The sequence below is a fragment of the Mustelus asterias genome, chromosome 1 (genome assembly GCF_964213995.1).
Source record: "Mustelus asterias chromosome 1, sMusAst1.hap1.1, whole genome shotgun sequence".
Classification (NCBI taxonomy): Eukaryota; Metazoa; Chordata; class Chondrichthyes; order Carcharhiniformes; family Triakidae; genus Mustelus; species Mustelus asterias.
In genome coordinates, this window is record NC_135801.1 from 113,111,349 (window position 1) to 113,127,210 (window position 15,862).

Consider the following 15,862-nt stretch of genomic DNA (forward strand, 5'->3'; position numbering starts at 1 on the left):
TGCCCTTCAGCCGAATTGGATGAAATCAACAAATTTTTAATAAATTTCTTTAATTTCCAAGTCTACACTGTTTATGTAGAACACCTAGATAACAAGGACACCGATGTCAGACTCCTATTTATTGACTACAGCTCAGCCTTCAACACTATTGTTCCCACGAAACTCATCTCCAAACTCCGTGGCCTGGGCCTCGGCACCCCCCTCTGCAACTGGATGCTGAACTTCCTAACTCACAGACCACAATCAGTAAGGATAGGCAACAACACCTCCTCCATGATCATCCTCAATACTGGTGCCCCACAAGGCTATGTTCTCAGCCCCTTACTATACTCCTTATACACCTATGACTGTGTGGCCAAATTCCCCTCCAATTCGATTTTCAAGTTTGTTGATGACACCATCATAGTGGGTCGGATCTCAAACAATGACGAGACAGAGTACAGGAATGAAATAGAGAATCTGGTGAACTGGTGCAGCAACAGTAATCTCTCCCTCAATGTCCACAAAACGAAGGAGATTGTCATCGGCTTCAGGAAGCAGAGAGGAGAACATGCCCCTGTCTACATCAATGGGGACGAAGTAGAAAGGGTCGAGAGCTTCAAGGTTTTAGGTGTCAAGATCACCAACAACCTGTCCTGGTCCCCCCATGCTGACATTATAGTTAAGAAATCCCACCAACGCCTCTACTTTCTCAGAAGGCTAAGGAAATTTGGCGTGTCTGCTATGACTCTCACCAACTTTTACAGATGCACTAGAAAGCATTCTATCTGGTTGTATCACAGCTTGGTATGGCTCCTATTCTGCCCAAGACCGCAAGATCGTGAAAGTAGCCCAATCCATCACGCAAACCAGCGTCCCATCCATTGACTCTGTCTGCACTTCCCACTGCCTCGGCAAAGCAGCCAGCATAATCAAGGACCCCACGCACCCTGGACATTCTCTCTTCCACCTTCTTCCTTCGGGAAAAAGATACAAAAGTCTGAGGTCATGTACCAACCAACTCAAGAACAGCTTCTTCCCTGTTGCTGTCAGACTTTTGAATGGACCTACCTTGCATTAAGTTGATCTTTCTCTACACCCCAGCTATGACTGTAACACTACATTCTGCACTCTTTCATTTCCTTCTCTATGAACGGTATGTTTTGGCTGTATAGCACGCAAGAAACAATACTTTTCACTGTATGTTAATACATGTGACAATAGTAAATCAAATCAAAGTATAGAGAATGACAGCAACTCGAATAGAAAACACATCTTTCTATTTTGACATACCTCCTTTTACCTCTACCTCCTTCTGAGGTCCATCGCATCACTGCTGCCAATCTTTAGCCAATTCAATGCACTCCACATGATGTCAAGAAATGGGTGAAAGCACTGGATATTGCATAAGCTGCTAGCCCTGGCAATAGTAGTGTACAGCTACAACATAATACATCCCTGACAATGTGGAAAATTCCCAGGTTATATCCTGTCCTCAAGAAGCAGGACAAGTCCAATTTGACCAATACCACCTCATCAGCCTCCTGTTGGTCATCAGCAAAGTGATGTAAGGTGTCGACAACAATGCTATCAAGCAGCACTAACCAGCCTACTAATGCTCAGTTTGGGTTCTTCCAGGGCTAATTAGCTCTTGACCTCATAATAGCCTTGGTCCAATAAAGGACAAAAGTACTGAACTCAAGAGGTGAGATGAGGTGACTGTGACTGCCTTGGCATCAAGGTAGCAATTGACAGAGTGTGGCATCAAGGAGCTCTGGCAAAATTGATGTCTATGAAGCCAGGGGGAAAGTTCTCTACTGTTTTTGGCCATATCTAGCAAAAAGGAAGATGGTTGTGGCTGCTGGAGGCGAATCAACTCAATCCCAGGACATCACTGCAAGAGTTCCTCAGGGTACTGTCCAAGATACATCTATCTTCAGCTGCTTTGTCAACAATCTTCCCTCCATCAGAAGAATAGAAGTGAGGGTGTTCACTGATGATTGCACAGTACCGTCTGTGACTCCTCAGATACTGAAGCAGTCCGAGCCAATACACAAGATCTGGGCTACATTCAGGCTTTAGTTGGTCAGAGGAAAGTAACATTCACACTACACAAGTGTCAGGCAATGACCATCTCAAATAAGAAAAAATCTAACCATCTCCCCTTGACATTCAATGCAATTAACATCGCTGAAATCCCTTTATCAACTGGATCAGCTATATAAATATGGCTTCAAGAACAGGTCTGAGATGGGGAATTCTGAGGCAAGTGATTAACCTTCTGTTTCCCCAAAGCCTGTCCACCATCTGCAAGGACATGAGTCAGGAGCATGGTGGAATACTCTTCACTGGATGAGTTCAGCTCCAGCAACACTGGAGAAATTCAACATCATTCAAACCAAAGCAGTGTGCTTGATTGGCATCCCATTCCCAACCTAAACTTTCACTCCCTCCACCACTGATGTATTTTTGAAATAATGAAAAGCTGGAAACAGAGGGGATCCAAAGACACTTTGGAGTCCAGGTATAGAACAGATTACAATGTCATAAGCAAGTACAGAAAATAATCTAAAAGACTAATCAAACATTAGCCTTTATATCAAGAGGACTATAACACAAGGGTCTGTAAATCATGTTTTAACAGTACAAAACCTTACTTAGACCACACTTCAGAGTACTGCAGATAGTTCTGGATACAACACCTTAAGATGGATATAATGGCACTGGAGGGAGCGCAATGTCAATTTACGTGAGTGATACTTGGGCGAGATGACTTTACAAACATTAGGGTTGTAATCCTTGGAATTTAAAAGATTAAGGAATGTTTTGATCAAAGCTTTTAAGATATTAAGAGGAATAGATAGGGTAGATTGAGAGAAACTATTTCCAATGGTCAGGGATTCTAGGACTAAAGGGCCTAGCCTAAAAATTAAAGCCAGACCTTGAGGAGTGAAATCATAAAGGGTGATAGAAGTTTGGAACTCTTTTGCTAATGGTCAATTGCGAGGTCAATTGTTAATCTTAAATCTGAACATGATAAACTTTTGTTAACCAAAAGTATTAAGGGACGTGGGGAAAGGGCAAATGTATGAAGTCAGGTCATAGATCAACTATGATCTCACTGAGTAGTGGAACATGCTGAAAAAACTATATGGCCTCCTCCTAAATGGCCTATGTTTCTCCAAGTGCTTAGTCATTTCATCGTGCTGTATAACCTCTAGGAGTTTACCAACAACTAAACTAACACTTAGCTTACAATTTCTTAGTTTAACCTGGTCTCCTTTTTCTTTGCCACCAGTACAGTTTGACTTTTTGCTGAATTTTTAAAAATTCTGGTCACAGCCTCAGTTGTTTCTTTCCAAGCTTCCTCGGAATCCACAATCTGTCTGTCAAACATCAATCCGCCATGATCAAATCAGTTTCGCCAATAACCTACACCCATATCTGATAGTACAATAATTTAAATAACTGCCTTTTCCATGAAAGAAGTTTAACAACACCAGGTTAAAGTCCAACAGGTTTATTTGGTAGCAAAAGCCACACAAGCTTTCGGAGCTCCAAGCCCCTTCTCACCTGAAGAAGGGGCTTGGAGCTCCGAAAGCTTGTGTGGCTTTTGCTACCAAATAAACCTGTTGGACTTTAACCTGGTGTTGTTAAACTTCTTACTGTGTTTACCCCAGTCCAACGCCGGCATCTCCACATCATGTTTTCCATGAAATCCAGTGCATGTAAAAAAAATTCTGCCACTCCCTCACTCCACTACAAACTTCTCAATTTCCGAGCAGCCATTAACAACCCTAATTACCCTCTTGCAATAAACATGCCCTATCGAAAGATTCCTTCATCTTTTTAATCAGTCATCCAAGTATCAAATGACTTTATTAAATTCATCTTTGACATAATCTAATTTAATTTCCCTAATTATCAATGGAGCTGTAGCTTTTAGTACACCCTTTTTTTGCTTCCTGAAAAATAATTGATTCATATCTTTTCCATCTACTATTCAAGCACTTTCCGTTGCTGATCTATGGTATTATTTTTAATCTTCCATTCATTTAATCTATTCTTTTCATCTTGTTGTAACTGCATTGTTGTTAGTAAAGTACTCTTGCCCTCAATTTGTATTCTCTTAAGTAGGTTTATACTGAACCTAACTATATTGTGGTCACTGCATGCTTCCTGTTGTTCTCCATTATTTCAGGAACAAAACTACTCCACCACATTAGCCAAAATCAGATTAAACAATGCTTCTTTGTTGAAGTAGCAACATATTAATTGAAAAGGGGTTGAACGTAGCAAATATTCTTCCGTTTTCTTATCCCAGTGTAGAGGCGTCCATGGTTCCTCGCTGTGGTGGACTGCATGCCACCTTTTCCAATTGCACTGCTGGGACTAGCATCAGTTTGGTCAGTTCTCAGAGGCTGTACTTCCTCACACTTTCTCACACATGGGGTCAAAAGACTTGTTCACACATAGGGCCAGAATCCTGTTCCAATGCAAATAGTGGTTCTTCAGCCATAAAATTGGCCCAGAGTGCTTGCCTCTGACTTTTAAGCTGGGGGTGGATGTGGCCCTGCCTTTGCCTAAAATCCAGCCCAAAGTCCTATCTCTCTTCCTTTTCTTTCTTCCTTATAATTTTTGAAATTCTTAAGTGTATTCAATTGCCTATTCGAACACAGTTACGACCATATTTCTTCTATCATGACTTTCTATTTTGAACAATCAGCCAAGTTCGTCATTTTCTGTCTTACATTCTGTGCAATTAATTCTATTTTTCCTTTGACCTATTATTTGCACTGTATGTACATATCATTTTACATGAAAGTGTTTTGTCGTTAATGATTGAGTAAACTGTTTTGGCCAGTTCTCTTGATTTTGCAAATGTTCCTTTTTCTTTTTCCACATTTTGATTTTTTTTTGTCAAACTTACCCTATTTCACCTTCTCTATTATCTATATTACTCTCCCTTCCATGCAGTATATTCTCCCTTATTAGTTTAAACCTTTCATGACAGCTCCAGTTAACCTTCCCTTAATGACATGTGTCCCAGCCCTCCATTCGGGTCAATTGTCTCAATACAGTCCACTCCTGCCTCAGAGTTAGGCGTACAGATTAAATGAGTTTTTCTTGTATTATTTTCTTTCTTTGAGATGTACGCTTCACGAGAAAGGCTGGAGTTTGTTGCCCATCCAAGATGTCCCTGAAAAGGTGGTGGCGGTCAACCTTCTTCTAGAGTGGCTACTGTCCATGTGCTGATGATGAGTTCTAGGATTCTCAGCTTGTGACGATACTTTGAACCTTTCCTTCCTACAGCATGTATATAGCAATAAGCTTGTCTCCCTACTAACTATGGATTGACATTATTAGTGCAATGACCTGGAATTTACCTATATAACCGAATACTTTTTCCAAAATGTTGAACTCTACATTTTGTCACATCAAAACAGCAGGGCTAAATCCGGGCTGAACAGCAAAAGAATTTGGGTGGCAATCAGTAAACAAAAGGTTTGCAGCTAGGGTTGGATTAGTTCTGTGCAATGCACAAATATTGTTTGGCATTGTGCAAAAATAGCTTATTTTTCCTCTTATTCCATTTACACTGAGCTAATATAGAAATTTGGGGGTCTCAAATTCACACATCAGAACTGGAGACAGTTCAATCAGGTGAACTGACCTATGGCAGCTCAGGAGGACAAGCCTTGGACCTCACAAATTTAGGGGCCTAACTCAGTTTCTCAGGCAAAGTGAGCACGAGGGTTTCAGCAGGAAGGTAAAGAAAAGCAATAACCAGCTAATTTTCTCAAATAGCTTAGCTGGAGAGTGAGCCTATAGCTCAAGAGAAGAAGGTGGCATATTTTAATATCGTTCCAATAACAAGTGTAATAAAGTAACTGTTCACATTTTGGAAGTTGTGTAAAATCCATTCACCTTTCACATGCAAAGTAAAACAGTTTATGGTTTAAAGTTTTTGTGTCATCTTGATACGAGTACTTTCCAATCTGCCCGGGTCATACCATTATCGAATTAGATACTCGACAATGAAAGGTGCTCTTCATGCATGAAAGGCGAAGGTGGTTTGCTTCTGGGAATGATCAACTATATCCAGAATACTTGGCATAAAATCCTGAAAATTGTTACAATTAGTAACCATGAGATTGATACTTTCAAGATCCTGTTTCTTCAAACTCTTCACACTTGGAACTTTTGCTTAAGAATCTGAATCCAATTCCTCCCCATATCATTGGCACTGACATGAACAAATACTTCAAGTAGTTCGCCCCACCCCACCGAGAGTTTCTGTAGCTGTTCTGTATGATTCTTATTTGGAAAACAACACAGTATCCAGTCACAATCATAGACAGCAAAACAAAGAAAATAGTCACCATCACAGAAAATTTGTTTATAATAGAAACATGTCATATTCCACTGGGGAGAAAATTTTCAAATTCCATGCAATCCTGGGGTGCGGTCAAAACAATTCAGTCAGAATTGTCATTCCTAACTGCCAATGACTAATTCCTGCTAACAAGGGCACACATTGGCAATTTTGGGCTTAAATGCAATGCTCAGAAAAGGAAGAGGAGAAAATAAGAGAAATAAGCTTTAGTGACTGTGGAAATTACATATTTATAATCAGATTCACGTGTACTGAGAATACTGAAAGACTTCAAAATATAAATATGCAGCCCAGTTAAATATCTGAATGAAATTTGCACCTAAAGTGCTAATGTAACAAGAACAGCATCTTTCACACACTGCCCAGTCTGCTGTACATCTGAATGTTTCCCATCAGCCCCCATCAAATTAAATCTGTTTATATCACATTACAAACAAAACTAACAAGCACGGGACAACCTGCCTGATGCAGACCTGTCACAGGTTAACCAGTAGCAGAACAGATCCTTAATCTGCATGAGAAAATAAACTGTTTCTAGCTGTTCAGGCTTACGGTAATCATTTGTCAATTTCAAGTATGCCTTTCAAAATACTCTGCTTGGTACCAAGGATAAAACCTTTAGTCTGGCAACCTCACAATTCCACTTTTCTTGTGTTTGGAGGTTAAGAGTCAATAACCAAGGGAAAAGTTTTACTCAATCATTAACAACAAAACACTTCCATGTAAAATGATATGTACACACAGTGCAAATAATAGGTCAGAAGAAAAATTGAATGAATGTCTCAGGTAAAGTGATCTTTCATCAGAAGTTCTGATGAAAGCTCACTCAATCTAAAATGTTAACTGTTTTTCTCTCCAGATGCTGAGGTTTTCCAGAACTTTTGCTTTTATTTCAGATTTCCAACATAGAACAGAATCATATAATTGCTACAACACAGAAAAAGGCCATTCGGCTCAATGAACTGACATAGCCCTGATCCTGCAGCATGCAATTTCATACAAACGTATGAATTAGGAGTAGGCCATTCGGCCTTCTTCTCATCTCAGTCTTAAGTAGGAGACCCCTAGTTTTTAAACTGTGCCCCTAGTTCTAGTCTTCTCCACAAGGGGAAACATAATTTCAGCATCCAGCCTGTCAAGTGCTTTTAAGATCTTATACATTTCAATAAGATCACCTTACATTCTTCTAAACTCCAATAGATACAGGTCCAGCTTGTACAACCTTTCCTCGTAAGATAAACCCCCAACCAAGGTATCAGTCGAGTGAACCTTTTGCAAACTACTTCTAACAAGAACTGCAAACTGCTCAAATAGAGAGATCAAAACTGAACACGGGGTGGCATGGTGACTAGCACTGTTGCCTCACAGCGCCAGGGACCTGGGTTTGATTCCTGTGTGGAGTTTGCACGTTCTCCCCATGTCAGCATGGATTTCCTCCAGGCGCTCCAGTTTCCTCCCACAGTCCAAAGATGTGCAGGTTTGGTGGATTGGCCATGCTAAATTATCCCTTGGTGTCCAAAGTTGTGTAGTATTAGCCAAGGTAAAGCATGGAGTTATGGGAAGGACCTGGATAAGGTGCCCTTTTGGAGCGTCAGTGCAATGGGCAGAATGGCCTCCTTCTGCATTCTAAGGATTCAATGGAACTCTAGATGCATTCTCATCAATGCCTTTTACAACTATAGCAAAACATCTCTACTTTTATATTTTATTCCCCATGTATTAAATAACAACACCCCGTTTGCTTTTCTAATCACTTGTTGTTCCTGCATACCAACTTTCTGTGATTGATATACCAGAACACCCAGATCTCTCTGTCCCACTTGTTCTGCAAATCTCTCTCCATTTAAATAATATGTTGATTTTTTATTCTTCCTGCGAGAATGGACAAGTTCACATTTTGCCACGTTAAATTCCATCTAGCAATTTTTTTTCCCCATTCACTTAACCTATCTATGTCTCATCACAATTACTTTCCTATCTATCTTTAGGTCATTAGGAAATTCAGCAACAATATATTCTGCCCCTTCATTCAATTCATTGACATAAATTGTAAATAGTTGAAGCCCCAGCACTGATCCCTATTGCACGCCACTCGTCACATCTTGCCAACCTGAAAATTACCCATTTACGCCTCCTGTTATGTGTGGGGTTATGGAAAGTACTTGAAAATTTCCATTTACCCCTCCGTTAGCCAATCTTCTATTCATGCTAATATGTCACCCTCTACACCACGAACTCCTATTTTGTGCCGTAACCTTCAATATGGCATCTTGTCAAATGCCTTCTGAAAATCTAAGTACATCACATGCACAGATTTTCCTTTTAATTATATTGCTTGTTACTTCCTCAAATAACTCTAATAAATTAGTCAAACATAATTTCCCCTTCTCAAAATCATGTTGACTCTGCTTGATTGCATTGAGGTTTTCCAAGTGCCCCGCTATAACATTCTTAATGATAGGTTCCAGAAATTTCCCTATGACCTGTTAAGATAACCAGTCTGTAGTTTCTTGCTCAACAACAACAAAAACAGAAAATGCTGGAAAATCTCAGCAGGTCTGGCAGCATCTATGGAGAGAAAATAGAGTTGAGGTCAGCCAGACTCAAAATGTTAGCTCTATTCTTCCTCTACAAATGCTGCCAGATCTGCTGAGATTTTTGAGAATTTTCTGTTTTTGTTTCAGATTCCAGCTTTATCAATGCCCTATACAATTGCAGTAAAACATCCCTATTCCTATACTTAAGTCATATCGCTATGAAAGCTAACAGACCATTTGCCTTCTTTACTGCCCACTGTATCTGCGCACCTACTTTCAGCAACTGATGCACAAGGACTCCAAGGTCTCATTGAGTATCCACCTATTCAAGTAATAATTTGTCTTCCTATTATTGTGATCAAAGTAGATAACCTCACAGTTATCCACATCATACTGCATCTGTAATGCATATGCTCACACACTCAACCTGTCCAAATCACGCTGAAGCATCTTTGCATCCTCCTCACAGCTCACCCTCCCACCAACTTTGTATCATCTGCAAATTTGGAGATAATACATTTAATTCCTTCTTCCAAATCATTAATATATAATGTGAACAGCTGGGGTCCTAGCTCAGATCTCTGCGGTACCCCACTAGTCACTGCCTGCCAATCAGTAAAAGACCTATTTATGCCAACTCTTTGCTTCCGATCTGCTAACCCAGCTTCCTATCCATCTCAAGACATTACCTGCAATCCCTTAACTTTACACAGTAGTCTATTATGTGGGATTGTGGTCGGTGCAGACTTGATGGGCCGAATGGCCTCCTTCTGCACTGTAGGATTCTATGATTCAATGTGAGACCTTGTCGAAAGCCTTCTGAAAGTCTAAATAAACCGCATCCACTGGTCCTCCTCCAACCCTACTAATTACATCCTCCAAAAATTCCAATAGATTCGTCAAGCATGATTTCCTTTTTGTAAATCCATGCTGACTTGTCTGATTAATCATGCCTCCTTCCTCTCATTATTCAAACATCAATTCCACCTGCTATTTATTGGTCAGCAAGGAGAACAGGAGTACATTTCAGTACTGCTCTAGTGATTCACTGATTACTTCTTTTAGAGGTGCATTTTTCTTCTTCAACAGCAAAGTACTGCAAATGCAAGAAATCTGAAATAAGAACAAAAAATGCTCGAAAAATACAACAGGTTTGGCAGAATCTGTGCATAGAAACAAAGTTGACTTTTCAGGTCAATGACCTTTCAATCAGAACCAATAGGCAAGTCAGATTTCATTTGAGATCAGATATGGACAGTGATTTTCTGATGAAAGATCATCGACCTGAAGCTTTAACTCCATTTCTCTCCACAGATGCTGCCTGACCTGCTGATTTATTTTTCCCAGCATTTTGTGTTCTTAATTAAGTTTATAACGCCTTTGTCCACAAATCCCTTCAGAGACCTGCTCACCCCATCTCTGAAATGTTGTTAAGCCCCAAATCAGTCACAACTGTTGGTCTGTCAGCTCCAACTTTTCTAGTAATTTTCCTTACTACTGGTCACAGAGCCTCAGCTATTTTGGTCATACACTCCAGAACTATTGAAACCTCTGTCTCTCCACCTCTCTCCCCACTTTTTAAAACCTTATTTTAGTCTATCTATTGCACCAAATTTTTAGCGACTCCTCCCAATCTCCTTTCATAACTCAGTATTTGTTCCCTGATTTATCCCTCTGAGAAGGGCCTTGAAACATTTTGTTAACCAGTAAATGGCATTGTAATTGAACGGTTATTAACTAAGGGAACACTGTTCACTACAGAATTCTACGCGTCAGTTAAAGATTAATTGAACTTGCGTGGGTAATGAGAGTTTGACATAGAATATTGGCAAAGCACTACATTTCAGCAAGCAGCCACAGACTTGTACATAAAATACTTACTGTGAAGGCAAAAAGCCAACTTACCCTTCCCTGTGTTTAAAGTGCTTAAAAGCCAAGTTCAGAACTTCATGTACTAAAGCATCTGGCACTGGATGAAGAGGAATCTGTAAAACAATCAACACATCAGCATTGTTATGGAATGTATGTTTCTAAACTGTAGGTAATCCAGGCAGCATGTTTCTCTGCTACACAGACTAGTGAAAATGTACTTTCTCCATCTCCTTACAAATCATAACTGCTAAGCTTCAATGAGTTTAAGACTTTGCAAAACAAAACTTATTCCACCCCAATCCCTCACATTTCCTTAACAAAATTTAACAGTATAATTCCACCCCACCTCTTCTGAGCATCAGCATTTTATACCTTTCTATTTCAGTTGTAGATTAAAGTAAAAGGCACTTTTTTTTTGTTAACGGTATGTGAAGAAAGAAGGTGATGGACCTGTGGTATTATCAGTAGACTATTAATCTGGAAACTCAGCTAATGTTCTGGGGACCCGGGTTTGAATCCTGCCATGGCAGATGGTGGAATTTCAATTCAATAAAAAAACAATCTAGAAGAAAGAATCTACTAATGACCTTGAAATCATTGTTGATTGTCAGAAAAACCCATCTGGTTCATAATGTCCTTTAGGGAAGGAAATCTGCCATCCTTACCAGAGTTGGCCTAAATGTGACTCCAGAGCCATAGCAATATGGTTGATTCTCAGCTGCCCTCAGAAATGGCCCAGCCAAGGGCAACTAGTGATGGGCAATAAATGCTGGCCAACCAGCGACACCCATGTCCCACGAATGAATAAAATAAATGTAGGTATTGTTAGAGGATCAGCATTATTGATGATGCCAAATTGCCCTCAAGAAAGTGGTGCTGAGCTGCCTTCTTGAACCGCTACAATCCATGCGGTGCAGGTACACCCACAGTGCTGTTAAAGAGAGAGTTTCAGGATTTGAACACAACAACAGTGAAGGAATTGCAATTTATATTCCCAAGTAAAGGTTAGTGAATGGTTTGGAGGGCATCTTGGTGGTGGTCTTCCCGTGCATCCACTGCCCTGGTCTTTCTAGATGGTAGGGGTTGTGGGTTTGGAAGGCGCTCTTTAAGAAGACTGGTGAGTTCCTGTAATGCACCTTGTAGATGGTACGCACTGCTGCCACTACATGTCAGTGAAGGAGGGAGTGAATGTTTGTTCGGGATGGTGGAAAGCTTCCTCAGTGTTGTTGAAGTTTCACTCATCCAGGCAAGTGGAGAGTATTCCATCACATTTCTGACTTGTACCTAGTTGATGTGTTTTTGGGAAGCAGGATGTGAATTACTCGCCGCAGGATTCTGTCTGTAAAATTATTGCACTACTGTTTCATTTAATATTAAGTATGCATTATACACACATCTTGGAAATAAATGAAAGATGGCAATATACAGAAAAACACATGATTGGAAAAGATGAAATCTTATTCCCACAAATGTAAACATTTTGGCAATGTGGCAAAAAGTTCACATTAAGTTGCTTAGGTCAGTTATCATTTTGATTATTTATTTTTCCTCCCAAAATTTTGGCCATTAATTTAAAAAATGATGAATAATTAAAATATCCATAATCATTCCTTAATGTTGGTGCCTAATTTTGCTGAAATAAAAAGCAAGGGGGGATGCAACTTTTATGATGAACACTACTGGTATGGAAGAAACAACTTATATTTGCATAATATCTTCATCACAGAAAAACAACCCAAAATGATTCAGAGAAAAATTGATACCAAGTGGAAAATATTAAGAGGGTTGACCAAAAGTTTAGTCAGGGTTTTATGAAGGGTCTTCAAAGGAGGAAGGGAGGTGGAGAGGCAAAGAGGTTTAGGAAACAAATCCAGAGTTTCGGACCAGGATAGCCAAAGACTGGTGGGTGATTTAGCGTGGAGTCACCAAGGAGTCATGAAATAGAGCACTTCTGAATCCATGGAAGTTTTTAGAAACATGGTTCATCCACAATTATGCTATTATCCATGGTTAATCTTAACAAGTCACTTATTTAATCACACGCATCCTTCTTTACCATATCCAGTGGCACATTAAGTAAGTTACTTATTCCACAGTTTACATGGGCATGTCTTTAGTCTAAATGGCCTTCTGGGGTGGAGGTGAAGCCAGAGGTGTAAACACAACCTATTAAAAATGCCAGCTGCATTGGCTAAACAAAACTAGCTTACCTGTTTTAAAACTTCTATTAAAACTAAACAGAAAATGAAATCTATAGCTAAGTCTCTTCTCTCAAGCAGATAATCTCTATCACGATGTTGTTCATCCCTAAAAAAGAGAAAAACAAATTAGTGAAATATCAAATCAACAATTGCTGATTTTTCACAATTCTGCTTTACAGATATTGAAAGTACTTGCACTTGGTGTGTTTCATGTTTCTGTACATGGACTGACTAATCAATTCCAATTATTTAATTTTAATAATTATTGCAAAGTGGACTCTCGTTAGAATGAATTGCCGAGGGGATTTCCAGGAAAACACTTTGACACCTTGGCAAGCAGATTCCAAGGTAAGTGGCAAGTGCTGACATTCCATTTCTGAAGGGGAAAAAAATGCAAGGCTCCAGGGAATCTTCTAATGAGTAGGACTTATTAAGTTGCTCTTGTTGAGAGTTGGCACGGGCTTGATGGGCCAAACAGCCTCCTTCTCGGTTGTAACCATCCTACGATTCCCTCTCAAATCCTGCTTCCCTCTGTGCCCATCCTTTGAAGGAAACTCTAACCCAATTCACTTACAACTGTACTTTCAAAACCCCAACTGCTTAGCTTTTGATTCTACATTCAGCACATTTCTGTGGCTGCTGATGTGCTCAATCACATCTTCACCTCCAACTTTGAGGCCAAAGGGCCTGTTCCTGTGCTATATTGTTCTAAAACCATTATTTTTTTATCATCTTGGCCATTCCAGCAGCATAACCTTCAATTCTACTTTCTCAAGACCAAGGGACAGATACAAAGGACATCTGGTTCAGCCATTCATCACCAGTTTTAGCTGGGCCATATAAAGCACTATTGGATCCTCTGTATGTCAAAAATGCTCACTATTCCAGGATTCTCCTTGAATGCAAACATAATGCACACCTTCTTTTCCCCACTGCAAATTATCTTCTTGAACCCCTCTTGCCCATTTCCTCCAACTTCACCAACAAGTGTGAGGACTAATGGATTTCTTTGTCACTCAGATTGAGACCAATTGTTTAACCTTTGCCACTTTTCTCCCTTCAAGCCCCTTGGGATAAACCTTTTTTCAGGTTCCCCTCTCTGCCATCGGGTTTAATTCAAATAATTCCTTGTGTGTCTTACCTAATGCCCTCTCCAAACACATCTAATCCAGGAGACCCATCTTGATTCTATTTTCACTAAACTGATATCCACTCAAATTCCCTTCCTGGCTCTTACTTTAGTGGATATTAATGGTTTACTTCAGGTAATGGCCCTCTTTCCTTTAAATGTCCCATATCACACCTGCCTCAAAAAACCAACCTCTGAAATCACCGTTTTTGCAAATGAGTCCCATCTGCAACCTCCCTTTTCTCTTCAAAGTCCTCAATCGTGTTGGCACCTCCAAAATCTATGCCCATTTTCCCCAGATCTCCAGAATCAAATGCGGCTAACCATGATTCAGTCCCTGACACAATGCTTTTATCAAAGTCACAAATTACATCCTATGCATCTATGGCAAAGGTAAACTGTTCCTTCTCCTGTCTTCAGCCTTTGATACAGCTGACCACACCACCCTCCTAACTGTAGCCAGTGCATCATTTGTAATGGCCTCGCCATATCCCCACGCCCAACATTCCAAATTTCATTTGCCCACCACCCCTGTGCTTGCTGACGTTGGCTCACAGTTAAGCAATGACTCAATTTTAAAATTCTCATCTTTGTTTTCAAATCCCTCCATGGCCTCACTCCTCTCTCTCTCTCTATCTTCAGCCCACAACTCTTCAAAACAACTGCTCTCCTCCAATCCCAGCCTCCTGAACATTGTCATTTTAATTGCTCCATCATGGGTGCAAATGCCTTTAGATACCAAGACCCAAAGCCCTGGAATTCTCTCCCTAAATCTCTCTTTTCTCCTTAAAACTAAGCTCTCTTCCCAACCTTCTAGTTTTCTGCCTGAGCATCTTGAAATGTGTGTCAAATGTTTGCTTTAGAATGGTTCTGTGAAGCATCCCAGGATAATTTACCACACTGAAAGTGCTGTATAAATTCAAGCTGCTGTTGTTTTTGTTAGCATATGAGCAGGTTCTTAATCTTTTTTTACCTTCGACCTTCTGTTTCTATTTACTGTATAATAGTTCACTCAATAATATTGCCATATTAATCTCCCCACCTAACTAGCCAAATTTCTCAGCAGAGATCTGTTTATATAACTGAGATACCTCTGAGAAATAAACCACAGAATCATAGAAAAATTACAGCACAGAAGGAGGCCACTCGGCCCATCTTGTCCATGCCAGCCTGAGGACACCCAGGTACCATTTTAAATCCCACCTTCCTGCACTCGGCCCATAACCCTGTAGCTTACAGAACTTAAGGTGCAGATTCAAGTACTTTTTAAAAGAGTTTAGGGTCTCTGCCTCCACCACCAACTCGGGCAGCGAATTCCAGACATCCATTACTCTCTGCCTAAAAAGGTTCTCCCTCATGTCCCCTCTACACTCTGTCACTTATACTAAATCTATGTCCCTTGGTTCTAGAATTATCTGCAAAGGAAAACAATTTTGTCTTGTTCACTCTATCCCTTCCCGTCATGAAAGTGTACACCTCAATCAAGTCACCCCCTCAGCCTTCTTTGTTCCAAGGAAAATAATCCCAACCTATCCAATCTCTCCTCATAACTACGCTTTCCTAGCTCTGGCAACATTCTTGTAAACCTCCTCTGCACTCTCCCCGGAGCAATTACTTCCTTCCTGTAATATGGTGACCAGAACTGCACACAATACTCCAGTTGTGGCCTCAGCAATGTTTTATGTAATTCCAACATTAGAACCTTACTTTTATATTCCATACCCATGCCAATGAAGGAGAGCATTCA

At 40.2% G+C, this 15,862-nt stretch overlaps 1 protein-coding gene across 18 annotated transcripts in view; it reads right to left on the reverse strand.

The window, feature by feature from the left end:
- fryl (furry homolog, like) overlaps positions 1-15,862 on the reverse strand; it is a 444,177-nt gene that overhangs the window by 229,737 nt on the left and 198,578 nt on the right. For all 18 annotated transcript variants that reach the window (XM_078217183.1, XM_078217182.1, XM_078217179.1 and 15 more), the window contains 2 exons: positions 12,996-13,092; positions 10,819-10,898 (listed from right to left, as the gene is read on the reverse strand). In XM_078217183.1, coding sequence (XP_078073309.1) covers positions 10,819-10,898; positions 12,996-13,092 — 177 coding nt within the window. The remainder of the gene's footprint in view (positions 1-10,818; positions 10,899-12,995; positions 13,093-15,862) is intronic.